Below are 21,974 nucleotides of genomic sequence, written 5' to 3' on the forward strand. Positions count from 1 at the left end.
GTGGGTGTCTAAACTCAAGGCCCAAGCTGTGGGCTCTTTCAATAAACGGGATGAAATTTCAGCTGCTAAAATTCCAATCAAATAAAATGGGCCACATAGCCTGCTCTCATATACTGCCATTTCAAACTTTTTTTTATGTTTTACTAGCCATTCTGGCTTAAAATTCTATTTGAACAAAACTTGGAGATTAAGACCATGAAAACAGTAGGCTGACTTAGCAGCCCATAATGTTCACAGTGCTACAGCAATCGGACACGCACCATGTATGTATTTGACTACATTGACACTCAAGCCGTGCCGAGAGATTGTCATGAGCACTTCCCCTGCACTCTTCCTCCAGGGGAGGTTGTGGGGAGGACACCATGATGTTATTGCACTGAACAAGAGCTGGAGGTCATCCTTCTGAGCCAGCTCCTCTGCTGGGGACACAAAGCTACAGAGCTTCACAAGTATCTGTAAGAGAAAGAAGAGAATCTGTGAGGGTTGCTCAAAGTTGTTATCTCAACCCTCATACCCACCAAACTCACTTTAAAATACTGTCATGCCCTACACTAAAACCATGAAAATTGGTACAGTCAATTAACAATGTGACATCATATTGTTATAGCTCCCCCAACCCCTTCAATAATATCCATAGAATAACTAGAATTTCCATTTCTTTGTTTCCTTTCAGATGGATTTGTTCATCTTGAAACCCTGCTCTTTATTGACTTAAAATACGTCCCTAGTAAAGACCAAAAATAAGCATCAGCATAGTCCCTTAAAATTTCAAATTCTAGCTTGATACTGCAATGGAATCACAACACAAAAACAATAGTTGCCAAGAAAATGCTGTATTTCTTCTTCCATGTGTTACAACCTGCTTTTGATGTATGAGGTACAGTATGTATAGACACCTTAATTTTCTGGAACAATTCGGAAAATCCTCCAATTCAAAAACTTCCATCAGAAATATTATATTACATGCCGATCCGATAGAAAGTAGAAAATAAACTTTATGTGCTTAAACTTAAATTTTCTTACTTTTACAAAACATTTACTGTTTAAGACATGTTGAATGTAGATTTACTGTGCTGAAAAATATCCTCTCTGTTCCCCTATGGTAGTATTTGTCACACTCACGCTGGAATGTTACTGGAGAAATGCTGCTAAATGTTAGTTCATTTATATTCAGGATTTTCATTAAGCATGCTGTCCACATCATTATTACAGATTGCAATGTTGTCCGATTGTTGTCTGGTCAGCAGCTCACTGACCTGCACGAAGACTTTCTGTAGCAAAGCTCTGCGGTCGGCGAGGGGCAGCTCTGTCTGTGCTGCCCCTGGGGCTTCGGGCACATGGGGTAGGTCAAAGAACAGGTACAAACATTTGACCAGCGTGGATGGCACTGACATTGTAGTCATGCAGTCCACTGTTTTCTAGGGAAAGAAGCAAAGAGAAACACAAATGCATATCACTTTGTTTTTATTTGATTTTAAAAACCAAAGGTGGCATCAAGAAATCTGATTCTATCAACATCAAAGGCACATCCAATAATTACCTAAGACCACATATCTACAAATAAAGCACGGAGTTGGACCTCTAAAATCTCATGGAGAGAACAGAAACTCTGAACAGGGATGTCAAGAGCTACTTCAGAAATGCAAAATTGAAACGGAATACAGAAAGCTATATATTTATCTTTTTTAAGATACACTGATAACATATATCTTAAGATATATATATATTATCTCCACAATACATTCAGAAATAAACTATCATGAAAAATACAAAATATTTTCTTCAGCAGGTGTACTGACATTTTGTTGAACAGACATGAAATCAGTGAACTAATTATTCTGATTTAACATTTGTCAACAACAGGGATGATCTGTGAATCTCATTTAATTACTAGATTATTAATGGCATCACCAGGATGAAAATACAGACTAATGAAATGCTAAAATATTTTTCAGCTAAAGCCTGAAGTACTTTACATTGCCTCAGACTCATCAAGTACGGCAAAAATAACATAACCATTACGTTCTTATCTTCCAAGTCAGCCACTGTTACACAAGCAGCTTAACAATGGGCATTGTCTTGCTGGAATGTTGTCACATCAGACTGTGCACACAGAAAAACAGCAAATGAGATACCAGGAGCTGATAAATATAGTGCTTTGTAGTCAGGTTGCCATCAATCCCTATAAGTGGAGTTCTGCAGCAAACAGACATTTTTGCCCAGACACATTTGGACATCTCCAACACTTTTAAAGTGTCCTGACTCATGGCCTCCCGAATCAGTCACAAACTGTGTTTGGCTGTAAAGTCTTTTTACAGGTTAGAAATTGCTGTCACCACATCAGATGAAAAGCAACAGTGCACTGATTTGATTCTAGCCTCCAACATTCCAATAATATGAAGCCACTTGACATGTTGGGGAGACCAGATTCATTTGGTTTTTTTTCTTTCATATTTTGCATAAAATTTCACATTGGTGACATTTAACATATAGTGATTTAGTGCTCATGTAACAGTCATTCATTTGTCACATGGTTAGTCATGAATGTTCAATTAATCAAAATGATGCCAAAACATTTAATCAATATTATTATACTTTATCTTTCTAAAAACATTCTTGGATACACAGTGATGGGAGTCTTTGATGCGCAATATATATATTGCATGACATAAGGTCAATTCTTTTCTAAGATAAGCTTTAATTTTTTTTTCCAAACATACTCTCAAAATAAAAGTAGAAAATGTCATGAAAGTAAAGCATAAAAGCAATAACAGCATTTTCCCCTTTCAGTTTTATTAAAAACAAACAAAGCAATATAAGAAAGATTCCACAATGCCCAACATGCTCAGACTGGCACAATGATCACATATCATGTGATTTCCGCATTGTCATTTTCAGACTCTTTTTAGCTATAAAATGTTCCCCCTACATACCAGATAATAAAAAAAACATTTTAGAACAGTTATATAGAGGTTATTATGTAAAGATATGGATAGCCTAGGATCTGAAGTATTAGAATGTCTAAAAAATATTAACATTGTATCGGCAATGCTTATTAATAAGACAGAATTAAGTGTTTCTGTGCTTTCCCAAATGAGGCCTCATCTCTCCCTTCATCTCTGTGGTGCAGCCACAGAGAAACTATTCATGCAGGCTGATTTAAAGATGTTTTCTTTTGATAAGGGACAGCTCCCAAAGGTGGATGCACTAAGCTAAGCCTGGCTATCATGATCAATGGTCATCCATTGGCGCCTATCTGTCTAGGGAGTGCCAGATGGACATCTGGACTGCATTCCTAAGTGTCAGGAGTAAGTGACTCATATCTCACCTTGATCAACCAATCAGGGACTGGTAGGGCCGAGTAACCCACGTGGGACTCTGATGCCCATGGAACTTTCAGCCAATCAACGAGCTGAAGTTCCTCCAGGTAAAAACAGGCAACACAGAGAGCCTGTAGTAGGAATTCTGTGGACTTTTCTAAAGGGAATTCAAAGGAGAATTCCAGGGCAGGACAGCCCAGGAGCAGAAGGCTCCCAAGGGCAGGACATTCTCGCAGCGCGCCTCCTGACCATCCTGAGACTCAGCCCGGACAACCACGGAACGGCCAGTGTGTCCGAGTGCCAGAACTTTCCTTTGTTCTAAGAGTCTAGAGCGGAGGTTGCCAGAGAGTAACCAGAGGATCCACCTGAGGTTAGCACCAGCAGCAGGCCTCGTGAACAGGTCGGAACCGTGGACAGCTGAACCACTATTCAGAACTAGCGCTTCACCAGGAACGAACCGGTCCTCTTCCTGACTTGCTGGGACCCACAGTCATCTTTTCTCCTGTGCGCAAACTTTGCTAGTTAAAGCCAACGCTAACTAGCCGGTCAGTGAGCATCAGCAGCGCACCGTCACAAGCCGCACATCACAGCCTGGCACCGAGCCAGACAGCGCAGATTGGACAGCAACAAGCCTGAAACTGTTTCTTTGTGCCCGCAGGAGATCTGAATTCCCAAAGATTGGATGAGTATTCAACTTCAATGCATTACTGCTCGAGAATTCAATTGTTATCCCAACCAGTTGATATCAATTTAATTCCTAAGAGTTATGTACTTGTTTTGAGTATCTAATGTAGAAGTTGTAACCAAGTTCAATTACGAAACGGTCTAAATGAATGAAATACTGAACGTATGTCCTCTTGATATATGTAACTGTAACTGACTGAATATATACCTTTTGTATTCTGATAACCCTCTCGATAAGATCTGTTAGGTTTACATGCATATTCTATTGATTAATAAATGTATCCTCGTGTATTAGTACCTGTGTGTGTGCGTTGTTTGAGTTATATCGCATGGTTGGATTCTAAGGCCATCAATAGAATCATTTTGTGATTTACTGCTACAATTAATAATTGTCCCAGTAAATGCCCAAACCCTACAGAACTGGTGCCTTCAGAGAGCACACTACAACATCTTACAGAAGCCGATTTCTAAAGGCAAAGCAACATATAAGAAGTAGATCATCTGTACTTTTCGGACAATGTATTAAATACTTGAATGTGTTTTATTTTTATGTGTGCTTAGTATGATTTGTGATGTGACTAATTTGGGGAAAAAAGCACATTCTGAGGAGCTGTCAAAGCTAAATACCAGGGGAAGCTCATCATGATCTCTGAAACCCAAAGGAACTAGAACTACTGCACTTTCAGTGGCTTTATTTAGCACTTCTTTCTAGATTGTGCAACTTGGCTCCCTTATAGACAATCAGTGTGGAGACATATTACATTTAGCCAAAAACACTATGAAAATACCACAAGTATTCATTCACATAGCAGACCTGCAAGTGAGTGAATAACATACTTGGCTCTTCAGAAGTATTCATCTTGTTCTGATAAATTCCCATTGTTGAGTTATAAATGATGCACATACGGGGTTTTTTAAGTGAATGTGTTCAATCAAAACTTGAAGGCGCGTAAGGAAGTCTTTTAAAGATGAGATGAAGGTCAAACGTCAAATGCAAAAAAAAAGCTTCCATAAAATAGCGGTTTCTGGAAGAAAAGGAGTGAGGCCAAAAACAAAATTCAGCCTGCCCCAGTGAATCCTCATAGTGGGACAGGAGAAAAAAGAAGCAAAATTACAGCCTCAATGCTCTATTCATAATCCCCTCCAGGACTGTTGCTGGAATGTTCTCCCCTTACGCTCTTAATCCAGGGCTGCAGGTTTTTTTTTTGCAAAAGTCACTAGCAGTTTTGCACACTGGGATTATGCCCATTCTTTTTGAGAAATTGCTCAAGCTTGGCATGTTGACTGTGGCAGTCAATGGATAATCCTGCCACAGATTTTCAGATTCAGGTCAAGATTCTGATTTGAGTTAGTGGCAAAGTAACATAAGCCTTGACATGCTGGAGCTTTGTCTTGCTTCGCCTCTAAAAGCAGTACATTCAAATTTCTGCCAGAGAAATTTCTGACGGTTTGTGTTAGACATGCCTGCACTCTTGACCAAGAGCAGTGTGCCTCACAGTGACCTTCACTATCAAGTTCTCTCTCGCCAACTTCAGCAGTACTTCTTATTATTACGTTATTTTCGACATCCTGAAATACTGCTTAGCCACTTCCTCATTGGAAATTAATTTCAGTGCATAATACTCTTCCTGCTCCTTTTCATAGACTTTCATCATAAACCACTATCTTCTTAAAATTCTGATGCACGTTACTTAATAAAAATATACTTCCATTTCAGCTGACACTATAGATTATGATTCTGCATAAGACACCCACTTATTCTTTTATTAGGGATTAAGTAGAGGAGGAGATTTTTTTCATGCAAAAGTGAAATGGCTTCCTGCGTGGGTGTTTTCCCAAGGGAAAAGCATTGTCTTTGGGATTTTAACAGACTGGTGTTGTACTGTATACTTTGCATCAATACAAAAAGTGGAGCAAAGCACTAGGATTTAACACATTTGTATGTCCCTCTCCTGACAAAGCAAAGAAGAGTTAGGCGACATTATTGGAAGGGTGAATAAAAGACATAAAGCAAGAAGAATGGATCAGTACTAGAGCAACAAATTTGGAAAAGAATTGCAAAAGAGACTAAAGAAGACCGACAGGAAATTCTCTTGGAAAATTGTAATTTGTGGGAGCAAGAATCTGAAGATAGGGATTTGTGGAAGGACTTGAGCGAAGCCCTTATCTCATAGCACACTAAAAGCGGCTGATGGTGATGATTTCTATCATCTTTCCGGAAATCTTTTTCTTACATACACAATTAAGAGTTGCATGCAATTCTCTGTTCTACTTTCTTGTATATTTTGTTCTTGCCTCACTATTTTATCAAAGAATTTGATCATTTTGATCAATTTGATCAAGAATTTTATCATTTCATTTCTTCACAATCTACCTTGGGAAACTGTCAAACGCTCGGAACAAAAACCTACCCATGTAAAGATTTATTCACTAATAAAGCACATAACGGTGATGAAGAGGATAAAGCAGACAAACTAAATTATTTAAGCAACAGATGCTGTTATAACAGACATTGATAAACTTCACCTCCTACAATCATAAATCTGATTTTAGTTGAAATGTAAACAAAATGATAAGTACTTCTGCACAGTCTTTAGTGTGTGGGAGATTTTCAACAAAAACTCACACAATGCTTATTCATGTAGATGAATCAGACTCTCAACAACAATACAAATATGTATTCTTGCTTTCTTTTCAGAAGACAATGCAGAGGTTGTTTTTAGGTTACAGACCACATATATTTTTCATTACAGGTTTACCGAGAAAAATCCATTTATGGATAACTTCATTTTGTATTTTTTAAATAACATTTCTAAAATTTTTCTAATCCAAGTTATCATTAGGACAGGAGATGTGTTACCAATGTAAACTTTATAACTACGTTTTCTTTATTGAAACTACAGGAATTGAACACTGAACAAAATACAACTGTATATCTCTCATGGTATATTATTATTAAAGGCTCACACATTTCATGTAGTGAAAAGGCTGATCATTTTACTAGTTTACTATTCTTTCAAGCAGAAGATCCATGAGGTATGTTTATCAATCAATATGTCGCACGACAACATTTCTAACAGCTAATACTGTAGCGGCAAGTCTTATTAATAATACAGGAATTAAGCTTGCTGCTCCCTTGCCAGTCCCTCTCTCCCTCATCTCAGTGGTGCTGGACACAGAGAGGTCATTCCATTTGGTTCAGATTTAAGGTGTTTTTCTATCTGATAGAGTTTCCTGATAAGGAACAACTCCCAAGGCTGAGATTATCCAGTCACCCTAATAAATGGTCATCTTTGGCGCCTTACTATCTGGGAGATTCCAAGGGAGAGTCTCATCCCAGGTTGTTTACGTCCCTAATGTCAGAGAGCATTGTTACTCATCCTCCACCTCGATCAGCCAATCAGGAACTGGTAGGGCAGGGTAACCCCATGTGGGTCTCGAGTGCCCACGGAACATTCAACCAATGAAGGACCGTAGTTCCTCCAGATAAAAGAGGCAGCACAGGGCCCAGAAGGGGCCCCTCCAGGACATTCTCAGACTCAGCTTGGACAAACACGTGACGGCCAGTGTGTCCGAGTGCCGGGACTTTACCTTGTTCTAAGAGTCGAGAACGGAGGTCGCCTGCACGTCGGACGGATCCACCCGAGGTTAGCCCAGCAGCAAGCCTCGTGAACTGCCGGTACCCCACCGCAAACGCTTGCCTGATCAACGAGTGAACTACAGTAGGAACTGTCGACAGCTGAACCTCAGTATTCAGGACTAGCGCTACATAGGAAACGAACCGGTCTTCTTCCCGTCTAAAGAGTGTGACTTGCTTGGACCCGCAGTCATTTTTCATGTGCACAAACTCTGCTAGTTAAGCCAGGACTAACTAGCCAGTCTTCAGAGAGCCCCCTGCCAGCGCGCCGCAGCAGGAATCTCTCCCTCCTTCTCCCACACCTCACGCTGAACCAGGACTGCCTGGCACCGGGCCAGAGGATGCCGATTGGACACAGAAACAGCCTGTCGCTGTTCCCTTGTGTCCGCAGGAGATCTGACTCCACACATATTGGATGAGTATTCAACATTCTGCATTACAGCTCGAGAATTAAATTGTTTCCTCAACCCAGTTGATGTCAATTTAATTCCTATGAGTGATGTACTTGCTTTAAAGTATCTAGTGTAGAAGTTGTAATCAAAGCTCATTTACGAAATGGAATACTGAATGTATGTCCCTCTTGGTATTTGTAACTCTTCGTTATTGAATATATACCTTTTGTATTCTGCTAGCCCTCACTATAAGATCTGTTATGTTTATATGCACATTTTATATATTAATAAATGTATTCTTGGGTATTTGTATCTGTTTGTGTGCATTGCTGAGTCATTCCGCAAGGTCGGTTTTCCAATAGCCATCAAAGAATCATTTTGTGACTTACTGCTACAATTAATAATTGTCCCAGTAAATGCACAAAACCCCTACAATACAAAGCAAAAACATTTTCATAAACATATTTGTGCTAAAGGTTTATCTTTTCAAATTTGTTTATGAAAATGCATGTTAATCTCAAATTGTTCAAAATCCCAAACATCAAGAACGAGACCAGAAAAATGGTCAAACTAAAACGTGAAACTAAGCAAGTGCAGTTGGCACTTCTTTACCCAGAGCTGCAAGAGACTGGATCAGTCTACCCTGTCATGTTCTGTCTTTTCAATTAGCTTATAAGAACCTAATCTTTAATTGCAAGGTTTTTTATGTTCTTAAAATAATAGTGCTAGTAAAGACTGAGGTCAAGGTTACATCTTTCATTGCACCATGGACAGTCACTATCGTATCAGACACTGAAATATTACTACTGACCTTTGGTCAAGAGAGGGTGGGCTTTCATTATCTGTTAGAAGGCAGCACAGAAATCAGCTGGCAAAAGAATTAATTCAATAGCGCAAAAGCTGGCTATGAAGGGAATTCTTTTACAGTGTGAAGAAAAGACTGCTGTTCTAATGACGTTAAGAGTGTAGGTGCCAGCAAGGCATTTGTTACAGTTACAGCTTGAAGCTCTAAATAGAAATCTTTCTCAGAATTCTTTAGTAAATGATTATAATTGTTACAAATTGAAGTGTGGAACCTAAATTTGTATTTTTTCTTCAAACTAGATTAAAAAATGACCATTTTAAGTCAAGACAAGGTGATCTTCCCAATATTAGTTCTGATTAAAATTTTACCCCTTGTCTTTCTAGAGAAAAGCTAAGCTATCTGCAGTCTCATTACTTTAGGAGCCTTTTACAGTCTTTGATAAGTTGACTGTATATTTTCTCATTCTTTCTAATTTTCAACAACTGACACATTTAGCTATATTGTAAAGAAAGCTTGATGTATTACTAAAGTTCATGACAACCATAATATTAAGACATCAAACATCAACAAAAGCTCTAAAACAGTTTTGAGTTGTGGACAGAAAAGCAGCCTGCACAAACAGACCTGTCCAGAAGATGCCAGCAGGTTGATGGTGGTCAACAGCATCCACCCTCGGCTAGCCTCCTCGCTCTGGTTCACCTCCAGGAATTGAACTATGGCCCGACTTGCTGCCTCTGCAAGAAATAACTTAAAACTTAACACTTCAGAAGGAACCTTTTACTTTTCTTGATTTAAACAAATCCTCAAAAAAACATATATACATATACATATATAAATATGCCCACAAACCTTCTGTCTTGAAGTAAAGGAAAACAAAAAAATGTAGAATTCAACACCATCTGTCAAAATCAAGTCTAGCTGAAACAAAGCTTTAATAAAGTATTATGCATGTGCTTGTGATGTAGTCATCATCTTTGACATAAACATGAAAGTTTAATGGATAGTAGGACATCAAAATAGACAGTCACTTCATTACACTGTAATGTTAAATACTGTGAAATTAATAATAATTCATGGGGAAAACTAATGCTGACAATCATATATTTGTTTAGAACTAATTTAGGAAAAGTTTAATTAGCGGAATGTCCATCAGACAGAACTGCCAGGGATTAATCATAAGCAATTCATTTGAAGCTCACTACATAATTATTCTGCCTACTAAAAAGTAAAATATATTTGAACATTTTTAGTTTTTTGAAAACATTCTATTCAAAATATAAAATGGCAGGGTATTATGCAACATTTGTCACAGTACAGTTGAGATTTGATCAGCCTTTTTGATTGTATTGATATTTTACCCTAAACTAATATGATATTCAGAGTAAAACAAGTCACTTCAAACTTAAGGCATAAATTAAGAAAAAGGTAGGAAAATATATGTGATTTACCTCTTTACTTATATAATTGTACACGTGTGACTACCCAGTATTCTTACCTCCATTCTAGGTATGTTATCATAACTAAGCTTTGAAATGGATCTCAAAAGACTTGTCAAAAGAATAAAAGAAAAATGCAAAAGAATTCACTAACCACAGCACAACAGTAAAAGGTCACAGGACAGAAAACCTTAAAGCATCTTTAATTGTTCATTTCTATATTCAGTGTTGTTGTTTTTTAATACTAATATTAAATGGTTTTTCACCCAATTACAAAGTCCTTTTGAATAGTACTCAATACCATCACCCATTATAACCAGTAAAACACCTCACCAGGTACTTATATTAAGTGTTATATGACTGAAGGGCAAATTAACATTGATGATTCATGACAGCCACAGCATAACCATAAGATGTATAATTTATTTACATCTAAAATTATGTAACACTCAGATGACAGCCACTTCATAAGGGCAATGAAGGGTGCTTCACGGTGCTCAACAGTGATGATTTTGTAATAAACACCTATTGTCACAGGGAGATTTACATGACTTTTAACATGGGCGATTTAATTATTTTCTACTGCAGGACCTCTGGAAAAATGCATTTTGTGCTCATTTGAGTCAATGGTGGACATTTTGGAAACACTATGTAGCGGCGAGGCTTATTTGATTCTAAAAGGCTGAACAAGCTCATCAGGAGAGCAAGCTCTGTCAAGCTGCTGTTGCACTGCAATTTCCCTCATGGGATCAATAAAGTATCGATCTATCTAAAGTACAGGAAGTTTTCTGATCCCTTGCCAGTCCCTCTCTCCTTCATCTCAGTGGTGCTTGGTTCCATTTGGTTCACAATTAAGGTGTTTTTCTAGCTGATAGAGTGTCCTGATAAGGAGCAACTCCCAATGCTGAGATTCTCCAGAAACCTAACAAATGGTTATCTGGCACCTTAAAGTCTGGGATTAAAATGGAGAGTCTTATTCAAAGTTGGTTTACAACTCTAAGGTCAGAGGGCATGGTTACTCATCATCAGCCAATCAGGAACTGGTAGGGCAGGTTAACCCCACATGTGTCTCTGATGCCCATGAAACTTTCTACCAATGAGTGAGCTGCAGTTCCTCCAGGTAAAAACAGGCAACACAGAGTGCCTGTAGGACGGTTCCAAAGGGCAGAACAGTTCCCAAGGGAAACAGTTCCCAGGAGCAGAACATTCTCGCAGCACGCCTGCTGGACTTTCAGCCTCAGGGCTCCTCTTGAACATTCTCCGGCTCAGCCTGGACCACCACGTAACGGCCAGTGTGTCCGAGTGCAGGACTTAACTTTTGTTCTAAGAGTCGAGAACGGAGGTTGCCAGCGCGTAAGCAAAGGATCCACCCGAGGTTTGCATCATCAGCAAGCCTCGTGAACAGGTCAGAACTGTGGACAGCAGAATCAGTATTCAGGACTAGCGCTTCATCAGGAACGAACCGGTCTTCCTTCTGACCTGCTGGGACCCGCAGTCACTTTTCTCCTTTGCAGAAACTCTTGCTAGTTTCAGCTAACACTAACTAGCTGGTTTTCAGAGAGCATCAGCAGCGAATCTCCGCAGGAATCTCCACCACGTCGCACGCAGCAACAGCAGCCTGGCACCGAGCCAGAGAGTGCCGATTGGACAGCAACAAGCCCGCCTTTGCTTCTTTGTCTGCGGGAGATCTGAATCCCCACAGATTGGATGAGTATTCAACTTTCTGCATTACCGCTCGAGAATTCAATTGTTACCTCAACCAGTTGATATCAATTTAATTCCTATGAGTGATGTACTTGTTTTGAGTATCTAGTGCAGAAGTTGTAACCAAGTTCATTTACGAAACGGTCTAAATGAATGATATACTGAGCGTATGTCCCTCTTGGTATTTGTAACTCTTTGTGATTGAATATATATACCTGTTGTATTCTGCTAACCCTCACTATAAGATCTGTTATGTTTATATGCACTTTTTATGTATTAATAAATGTATTCTCGTGTATTAGTACCTGTGTGTGTGCATTGTTTGAGTTATCCCACTAGGTTGGATTCTAATACCATCAAAAGAATCATTTTGTGACTTACTGCTACAATTAAAAATTGTCCCAGTAAATGCACAAACCCCTACATTACTGGTGTCTCGTGAGAGGACGCTACAACTATCATTCAGTTATTTTAATATGCTTTGTTTTTAGTTTGTTTTTAACAAGTTAAACATGTGTTTGATCTCATTTAGAGACATAAGCTTCCAAAGGCACAAAAAAGCTTTTAAGGAAATCATAAAAACTACTGAATGTTGAGTAATGCTAATTATTTGAGCAGTGGGTGAGGGTAAACAGAACACTGTTCAGCACTGAAATTAACTCTCTCCAAAAAGGCTTGGTAAATATCTTTACATTAGGATTTAAAATGTAATGTTTAGCTGCTCTAAATTTTTAATTTTGTTGGGAAGGTTTTTAGTGAGTTTAATGATCTCCCCTGAGGAAAGTGTACTTTATAACAGTTTATAAAAAGATTGGTGTTAGATTACCTTAGCTCACAAAACACATAAAGAGACATAATAGACAAATATTGTGTACACCAAACCATAAAATGCTTCCAAGTGGCTACCCACAGTGCTATTTTGCAAACAGAAACAACAAATAATAAAAAGAACACAATGATATATTCAAATGGTGTCCAAGAACACTGAACTGATCCTGTGCTATCTATCAAGGACACTGGAAGCTGTCTGGCTTGCCTGTAACATTTTAATATGCCTAAGAGCAATTTAAACACCATGTGCAATATCCCAAGCAAAAGGAAACTAAATCATGAAAGTGAAGCTAGGCTTCATCTACAAATAAGTAGGGGCAAAGTTTAGAATTATGCCACAGACGGAAATAATTTGACCTCAATGCGGCAGAAATATAAGACCCCAAAAACTAAAATCTTATAGTACTCCAAGGGCTCTTGTTTTTTTATGAATATTGATGACAAGGCCATATAAGGAAAGTGAAACATACAGCGTAAGTTGTGCTGAACTAGGCTGCCTCTCTCCATCAAGAAATAAATCCTTTCTTTGAGATCAAAACAATTTCATGGCTGGGGGACTACTTTTCACACAGTTACCAAATTATTAAGATTATGTTTACTTTTCATTGTTACTTTTTCACAGTATTTTTAAAATCTACGCAACATATGTACTAAATTAACTGAAAAAAATCTACGCAAGTCCCTTTTTAAAATAAACTTAATTTGACTGTGCTGTGTTTAGAAAGCTTGCACCAAAACAGCAATACATTTTTTAACTGAACATATACTGATAAGCAGTATTATTTCATTAGAGCTGTGTGTAAACTATTTTGTATAAGGTCCTTGTTTTATAATGGGCACTGAAAATAGAGACAAGACAATTAAAGGTTAAATTAATAGTTACTCTAAAACAAAAGCAATTTTAGGTATTGCCTATAGTAAAATTCTCCTCTTTGATTGGCATTATTTGGATGATCAATTAGAATCAATTGTTAGTCATTGTTATAATAAGATAAAGGATAAATGGCCTGGTTTTGATTTCTTTTTTTTATAAAGGAATGGCTTAACTATATGCAACAAAACAAAAAAAGAACAGTAGTACAACATGGGGATAATGCTACTGTATATTGTAAGTAACTCAAGGGTAGCTATATTCCATGGGCATAAAATCATAACAGCAGGATCTCTGAGTGTCTCAAATGGCTAAGGTGTGTTCACACAATCTATGATTCCCAGTCAGGGAAAAAGGCAATCACTGCCTTTGGGCTGTGTGACACTTCCTCATTTTCCCATAATGTCATAGGTTCTGTAAGAGGACCCAGGGGAGGGTCATTTATAACCGGTATTTCCGGAACGAAACACTGAAAATACTAGATATAGACCTGGGCAAGATGGCTGCCAAGGATAACCAGCTGACCCGCTATTGGAAAAGGCAGCGAAACAAGGAGACACAGCTGAGCTACATCAGGAAACAGAATATAAATGTCCCAGAAACGGTGAGCCAGCGTGGAAGCCGATAAGGTGAATGCATTTTGGAGGAAGGAGAGGATTAGGATTGTGCTTGAAAGGAATAAGGAATAACGGACTACGGTTTACGGTTCACGACTACGATTTACGGATTACGACTTGGTTACGGTACGGATTGGTGTGGACATACAGACTTTGAAATCTGGATTGTTTAAGGATACTGGAAACGGATTACAGATCGGAATTGGAAAATGTACGAACAAAAAACGGAGAAGATCAGTGTGGTGTGAGTAACATCCTTTTTACACCTGCTTTTCCCCCGGCGACACCACAATTGGTGGAGGATGCGGGCACCCGCTGCTCGGGTTTGAGAATTGAAGAAAGTAAGTTTTTTTTGTGTGTGTGTGTGTGGGTTTCGCTTTGCGTGTGTGGAGAAAACAAACAATGGAACAGTTAATACAGCAATTGTCCCTGGCCACCCTCACCCAGTTTCAGGCTTTAAAAGGACAGCAAGAAGCTATCCAAGAGCAACAGGAGGCAAATCAAATTCAAACCGAAACTAACCAATGAATTATAGAGGAGCAGAAATTAGTGAGAGAAGAATTGCAAAGATTAGGGGAGGAAATCAGACAGACCCCAGTAACAGGGAGAACCACCTTTCATGCTGAACAAATTGGGCTCCAAAAGATGACAGAACTTGATGATGTGGAAGCTTATTTAACCACATTTGAAAGAACTGCCTCTAGAAATGCATTGCCCAGGGAGGGAGCAATGGGCTGGGAGAGTAGTGCTTTATTTAACTGGAGAACCCCAAAAGGCCTATTATGATTTAAAATAAGAAGATGCAGAAAATTATGAGACTCTGAAAAAGGAGATTTTGGCAAGACTAGGGGTAACAATGGCAATACGAGCAGTCCGGTTTCACAATTGGAGATACCAAATGGACAAGTCTACTAGGTCTCAGATGTTTGACCTGGTACATCTGGCAAAGAAATGGCTCCAGACAGAAGAATTAAACCCAGGACAGGTGGTAGAACGGGTGGTGTTGGATCACTTTGTGAGGAGTCTGCCTGTTCATCTGAAAAGAAAAGTGAGTGAAGGGGATCCCCAGACACTGGATAAGGCAGTGGATTTAGTGGACAGACAACATGCCACGGAGGCCTTGATTAGGGAGGAAAAAGGGGACTTTCGAAAAGAGGAGAGAAGAAGCCCAAGAGTCTGGAAACTGAAATGAAGTATCGGCCGATAAAGTACAGTGATTATCGAGGGCCTCACTGTATAAGAAACCCCTTCGGGAAATGTCAGATTCAAGGCCCTGACCATGGAAAGATACCCGACGATGTTTTAAAAAAGAAGGGCATTTAGCCAGCCATTGTCCCTGCCTGTCTGAACCCATGCAAGTAGACCCAAGAGATGAAGCCAAGTGTAACTACCTTACGCACATGTCCCAACCTGCGAGGATCCCCACCTTACGAAAATCGAGATAGGGGGAGAACCCGTCGAGGCCTTGTTGGACTCCAGAAGTACTGTGACCCTGGTGACCCCTACAATACTTCCCGAAGAACTGGAGATCCGAGGAACAGAGGGGATACCTATTACTTTCATTCACGGGGACACCAAGGTCTATCCGACGGTAGAAATTAGCATCTCCACGGAACAGGGGACATACTGTTCAACTGTCAGAGTGGTTAAGCAGTTGCCATACCCTGTGGTACTGGGATGAGACTGTCCCAACTTCCTCCAAATTTGGAACACTGTCCAAACAGCTAGGCGAAGGCCATTTCCCTGTCCTGAAGGCCAGGGTGGCGCCCCTAACATCCCTGATGAGACGGACCAACAAGAAGGAGGATCTGAACTTGGGAGATGAATTCATAAATATGGATTTACCGGACTTGGAGCCACCAGAATATCGTGGTTAGTTTGGGACGGCCCAATTAGAAGATGGAAATTTGAGACATGCCTGGGGACATGTCAGGAAAATCGATGGGAAGTGGTATACTGATCCTAGTACATTGAGTTACCAGTATTTCATGATAAAAAAACAATCTCCTCTATCAGGTGCAGCAGAAGGGACATGAAGAAGTGGAACAACTCCTGATTCCCTGGGCCTACCAGATGAAGCTCCTCAACTGGCCCACAGCCACCTCCTGGGCGGACATCTGGTGGTAAAGAAAACGTCCGAGAGACTACTCACTAGGTTCTTTTGGTCAGGGATCTATAAGGCCATCGAGAAGTATTGTCGGGAATGCCCTGAGTGTCGGAAAACTGCTCCACAACCTTATTATAGAAACCCTTTGATTCCCCTCCCAATTATTGAAACCCCCTTTGAACGGATTGGGATGGATTTGGTGGGGCCCCTGATCAGGACCACCAAAGGTCACCAGTATATATTAGTGATATTGGACTATGCTACAAGGTACCCCAAGCCATTCCGTTGAGAGCTGCCACCGCCAAAAACATAGCTAGGGAGCTAGTACAACTGTTCGCTAGAGTCTGAATTCCGAAAGAGATCTTAACTGATCAAGGAACTCCTTTCATGTCTAAAGTCATGCGAGACTTATGTAAGCTACTGAGTGTACATCAGATCCGAACCTCGGTCTATCACCCTCAAACCGACGGTCTAGTAGAACGTTTTAATAAGACCCTGAAAGGCATGCTGAGGAAGGCTATACAAAAGGCTGGGAAAAATTGGGATCAGCTGCTCCCGTATCTCATGTTCGCGGTTCGAGAAGTGCCACAGGCCTCGACCGGATTTTCCCCATTTGAATTACTATACTCACGGGGCCTATTAGATGTGGTCAAAGAATCGTGGGAGCATCAAACTTCCCCTTTACAGACCATCATTAACAGATGAGAGAAAGAATAAACATTATTGTTCCCATAGTGAGAGAAAACCTGGAGAAAGCCCAGGCTCAACAAAAACAAATTTATAATAGGGGAGCTGTTGCGAGGGAATTTCAGCCTGGGGATAAAGTACTGGTCTTAGTTCCAACCCCGGAGTGTAAATTCTTGGCCTCCTGGCAGGGGCCTTATGAAGTGGTGGAAAAAGTGGGTCCAGTCAATTATAAGGTCAAGCAACACGACAGAAGATGGCAGCATCAAATCTACCACATCAATTAGTTGAAGAAATGGCATGGTACTGAAGTTCTGCTCACCCACTTCTCCCCTGACCCTTTGGAAGAAGAAACGGGTGCTGTAGCCATGGGAGACATGGCTCTAGCTCAGAAACAGGAGCTACAAGAATTCCTATCCCAAAACAAAGACGTTTTTTCCTGGACACCTGGTCAAACCCATCTTATACGACATAAGATTATCACGGAACTAGGGAAGAAGGTAAGACTACCCCCGTATCGAGTACCGGTAGCCAAAAGGAAATTGATTAAAGAAGAGGTGGAAAAGATGCTAGAAATGGGAATAATCGAGTAATCCCATAGCAAGTGGGCTAGCCCGATAGTTCTGATCCCCAAGCCGGATGGAACTATTCGATTTTGTAACAATTTCAAAAGGTTAAATGAGATCTCGCTGTTTGATGTATACCCCATGCCCCGTATAGATTAACTATACTCAAAATACGCTTTTGCCACACCTGAGGGGTATATCAGTATAGGGTCCTACCCTTCGGTTTGCATGGCGCTCCCACAACGTTTCAAAGATGGACCAAATACTGAGACCATATTGTGATTTTGCAGCTGCCTACTTGGATGACGTCGTGATCCATAGCATGACATGGGAACAACATCTACAACGCCTGGAAGCAGTGACTGGAGCTTTGCGAGCAGCAGGATTAACAGCCAACCCAAATAAATGTTGTCTGGGGGCCCGGGAAGCCAATTATCACCACAGTTCGTAGTTGCTTCTAAATTATAAATAATACAAGCCAGACACTTAATTCAAAACAAAACTGTACCAATCAGCAACAAAATGCATTAATGTATAATTTAGCAGGTACTGAACTAGCTATTACATATTATTATTGTTTGCTGTTGCATGGGTTATAATTCACATTTAAAAGAAAAAAATAATATTGTATATATGCTGCTGAAGTATCAAAAACAAATGTCTTCAACAGATTCTATTTTTTCTCCCAAGGGGTGCATTTTCTATTTTTTTTCTATGGGTGGCTGCATCTATAGATGGGACTACAAGAATAAAAAATCTATATTTTACTCAAACCAGAAACCAATACTTATTGTCATGACATCACCAAAAGTCTTGTGCATTGTGTATAATCAGTGTACAGGTAGTGGACAAAATGGAAACAAATTTACACCAAACCAAACATGTAAACTCTCTTTACTCTCTCACTATATTGGTGCACAAATCAAACTGGTGTTAAATTAAAAATACACTTCAAACAATGCAGCTATTTGATTGCATTTTTTTTAAATCTAAACAAATATCAAAATAAACTTATGCTCCAAACCCGACCAGTCATTTTCCAAGATGATTAACGCAAAGATAAAGAAGAATACAAATTATGCTTGTATAGAAGCTGTTTGCCCAATGACCAAGTTGTTAAATTATATAAGTCATTTCTGATCTTCCTTATAGAAACCAGAGGATGCAAACATGTTTTCTGTACAGCAAAACCAGAAAGGTAAATTAAATCGTATCCTTGAGAAAGAAAAAATATATTGATAATAAAGTGCTATTCTGTATCCAAAAAGGTCAACATTTCATGACTATTACTAGACAAGGACCTACTGCAGACCAACTGACAGTAAATAAGAATCTTAATAAAGTGTCAGATGGAAGCACTAATGTACATGTACCTTGTACTCTCCACATGCACAACACATACCTGTTGATTTATTGGATGCTCTCCGTCTGATCTCTGTCACCATCAGCCGTGACACTTGAGTTGTGAACTGCAGCAGATCTGAAAATTTCTCAGTCATTGTACTCGGAGGAGCATTCCCAAAAACCTTTGTAACAGGGACGAGAAAAAAACAGCTTGGCTCAGAAAAACAGTATCATGAAATTACACCAATGCAAATTTCAAAGCACTACAGTACATTTTGATTTTCCAAGAAGTCATAATTTTCATATCGGCATCACTGTTCATAAGAAACACAACTTAACAGAAATTCAAAGTGTTGAAGGTAAACATATACCTCGTTTGCGGACATCATTTATAGATATTTACAATGTTTAGTGGTGGATCTATGTGTTGTATGTGATTTAAGCATTAAGATTGTGAAACCTTTCATGCCTGCCAAAAGTATAGTTAGCAAATGGTGTGTAAACTTTGAAATACAAACATATCATAAGAAATGTTAATGAAAGCAAAGAAATTCTAATTAGATTTGTATCTGAAGATGTGGAGCAACCACAATTAGACCAATTTCACATAGAACTTAAGTGTCTCACTGTTCCACTTGTGACTAATGACTATGCCAGTTCCACATGACAATTGATTTTAAAGATGTGAATGGATTTGGAAGAGAGCAATTACCCACATACCACGGCATCTCTTCCTACAACTATATTTATGTCACTATATTTGTAAAACTACACAGATCAGTGTACTTTGTATTAAGAAAAAATTCAAATTTAACTAAAAAGGCTCACATACAGTACAATATTTCTAAGACATCTACTGTAATTTGCTAAGGCTACATACTTAAGATCTGTAAAGAAAATACCTTTTAGAAAAAAATCTCAGAACTGACCACAGAGCACATGCAAAACAGACATTTTATGTCCACTTCTGTCAATTGAATAACCTACAGATAATGAACACCATTTTTTCACCATGTTTTTAATGTTTGATGATTCCCCACACCAAAAATAAACTTCTTCTGTCTCACTCTTACTCCCACTTCTGTGGATTATATTTACAGCATTCTCTGTCAGCACTGTAAAAAACCTTTGCAAACATGCGGCTCAATAAAAAAAAGTAAAAATGTAAAAAAAAAATTGAAACTCAAGTAGATGGTTTTCAGCACTTTAGAAATTCACTATTGATGGCAGGTAACATCTGGTCCTTCTAGCGGGTGTGAAGTGAAACATGCCTGTTGTGAGCAGCTAATGTATAAGGAGATGAATGCTAGCCAGCAACAGGGAGCACAGTGTCAGAATGAAACTGCAGGTGTTCTCTAGTGATGCATTGGATACGACACAGCCAGCCACACAAACAAGCTCCGCTTTCTTTGTTAAGTTTCAAGGTACCAGTCCCAGCTCATTGAGCCTCTAGTAAGGTCTAGTAAGGTGGATGGTGCAAACTGGTGATGGTGGAAGGGGATCCCCATTACCTGTAAAATGGAGTGTCCAGAAAAGCGCTATATAAGTGTAAGCAATTATTATTATATTAATTTAAGCACTTAAGCAGTAATACAATAAATCCATTATTACAGTATTAGTTCCACTGCAATGTCATTGATGGCTGTGCTAAAAAAATTATGTGATTAAATTAGCTTCAATGTTCAAAATGTTTATTTTTCATATCTATATAAAAATATCTCATAACAGTACAAAATGTACTTGTACATCTGAGACCAATGGCATTCTTTTTTTATTTAATTTTAAATACTGTAACAGATATTTGACTTATGAAATGCAGCATTTCAATAATTTTTCTTCCTGTAATGCAATAATCTCTTGATCATATTTTTTAAAAATGGATGAAGAAAACAGCAAATTCATCAGAACACAAGAGAAAGCATAAAGGTTCTGTATATAAATTTTGCAGGTCTCAGTATGTGACAAACACAAAATCAGATTTTTAAACTGGGAAGCCAGTGTTTAGGGTCCAAGTTTTAAGGCCAATGTAAAGACATATTCTGATAGCTCTGAGTCACACTGTAATAATAATAATAATAATAATAATAATAATAATAATAATAATTGCTTACACTTATATAGTGCTTTTTCTGGACACTCTACTCAAAGCGCTTTACAGGTAATGGGGACTCCTCTCAACCACCAATAATGTGCAGCATCCACCTGGATGATGCGAAGGCAGCCATAGTGCGCCAGAACGCTCACCAGACATCAGCTATTAGTGGGGAGGAGAGCAGAGTAATGAAGCCAATTCATAGACGGGGATTATTAGGAGGCCATGATTGATAAGGGCCAATGGGAACTTTTGGCCAGGACACCGGGATTACACCCCTACTCTTTACGAGAAATACCCTGGGATTTTTAATGACCACAAAGAGTCAGGACCTCGGTTTTACGTCTCATCCCAAGGACGGCGCCTGTTTACAGTATAGTGTCCCCGTCACTTTACTGGGGCATTAGGACCCACATAGACCACAGGGTGAGCGCCCCCTGCTGGCCCCATTAACACCACTTCTAGCAGCAACCTTAGTTTTTCCCAGGAGGTCTCACATCCAGGTACTGACCAGGCTCACACCTGCTTAGCTTCAGTGGGCTGCCAGTTCTGAGTTGCAGGGTGATATGGCTGCTGGCAGAACTGTAGAACTGCCTCATACAGCCTTTAATGAAGTCCTAGTCCCAATAAGGCAGAACTCCATATATTTCTGACTGGTTCCTCACTGGCCATTTGACAGTAATTCTAAAGTTAACCTTTAGTTCTTAATTATACATAATTACAAAAATATGAAACAATGAAAATATTTTCAGAACATGAGTTATGAATCAGCAATTACAAACCTTTTCATATCTGCAGACCTCTTCTAAATAAAAAAAAACATTGTGTGGGTCACCATGTGCTTTTTTACAATTCATTATACATGAAAATGTAATGCAATAATA

At 39.2% G+C, this 21,974-nt stretch overlaps 1 protein-coding gene across 7 annotated transcripts in view; it reads right to left on the minus strand.

Moving 5' to 3' along the window:
• The window catches only part of wdfy3 (WD repeat and FYVE domain containing 3), a 160,513-nt gene that overhangs the window by 106,807 nt on the left and 31,732 nt on the right, over nt 1-21,974 (minus strand). For all 7 annotated transcript variants that reach the window (XM_088629498.1, XM_088629499.1, XM_088629497.1 and 4 more), the window contains exons 3-6: nt 19,057-19,180; nt 9,463-9,572; nt 1,257-1,418; nt 261-453 (exon numbers count right to left, since the gene is read on the minus strand). In XM_088629498.1, the coding sequence (XP_088485624.1) occupies nt 261-453; nt 1,257-1,418; nt 9,463-9,572; nt 19,057-19,180 (589 nt within the window). The remainder of the gene's footprint in view (nt 1-260; nt 454-1,256; nt 1,419-9,462; nt 9,573-19,056; nt 19,181-21,974) is intronic.

Source organism: Lepisosteus platostomus, chromosome 4 (assembly GCF_059453375.1).
Source record: "Lepisosteus platostomus isolate fLepPlt1 chromosome 4, fLepPlt1.hap1, whole genome shotgun sequence".
NCBI lineage: Eukaryota > Metazoa > Chordata > Actinopteri > Semionotiformes > Lepisosteidae > Lepisosteus > Lepisosteus platostomus.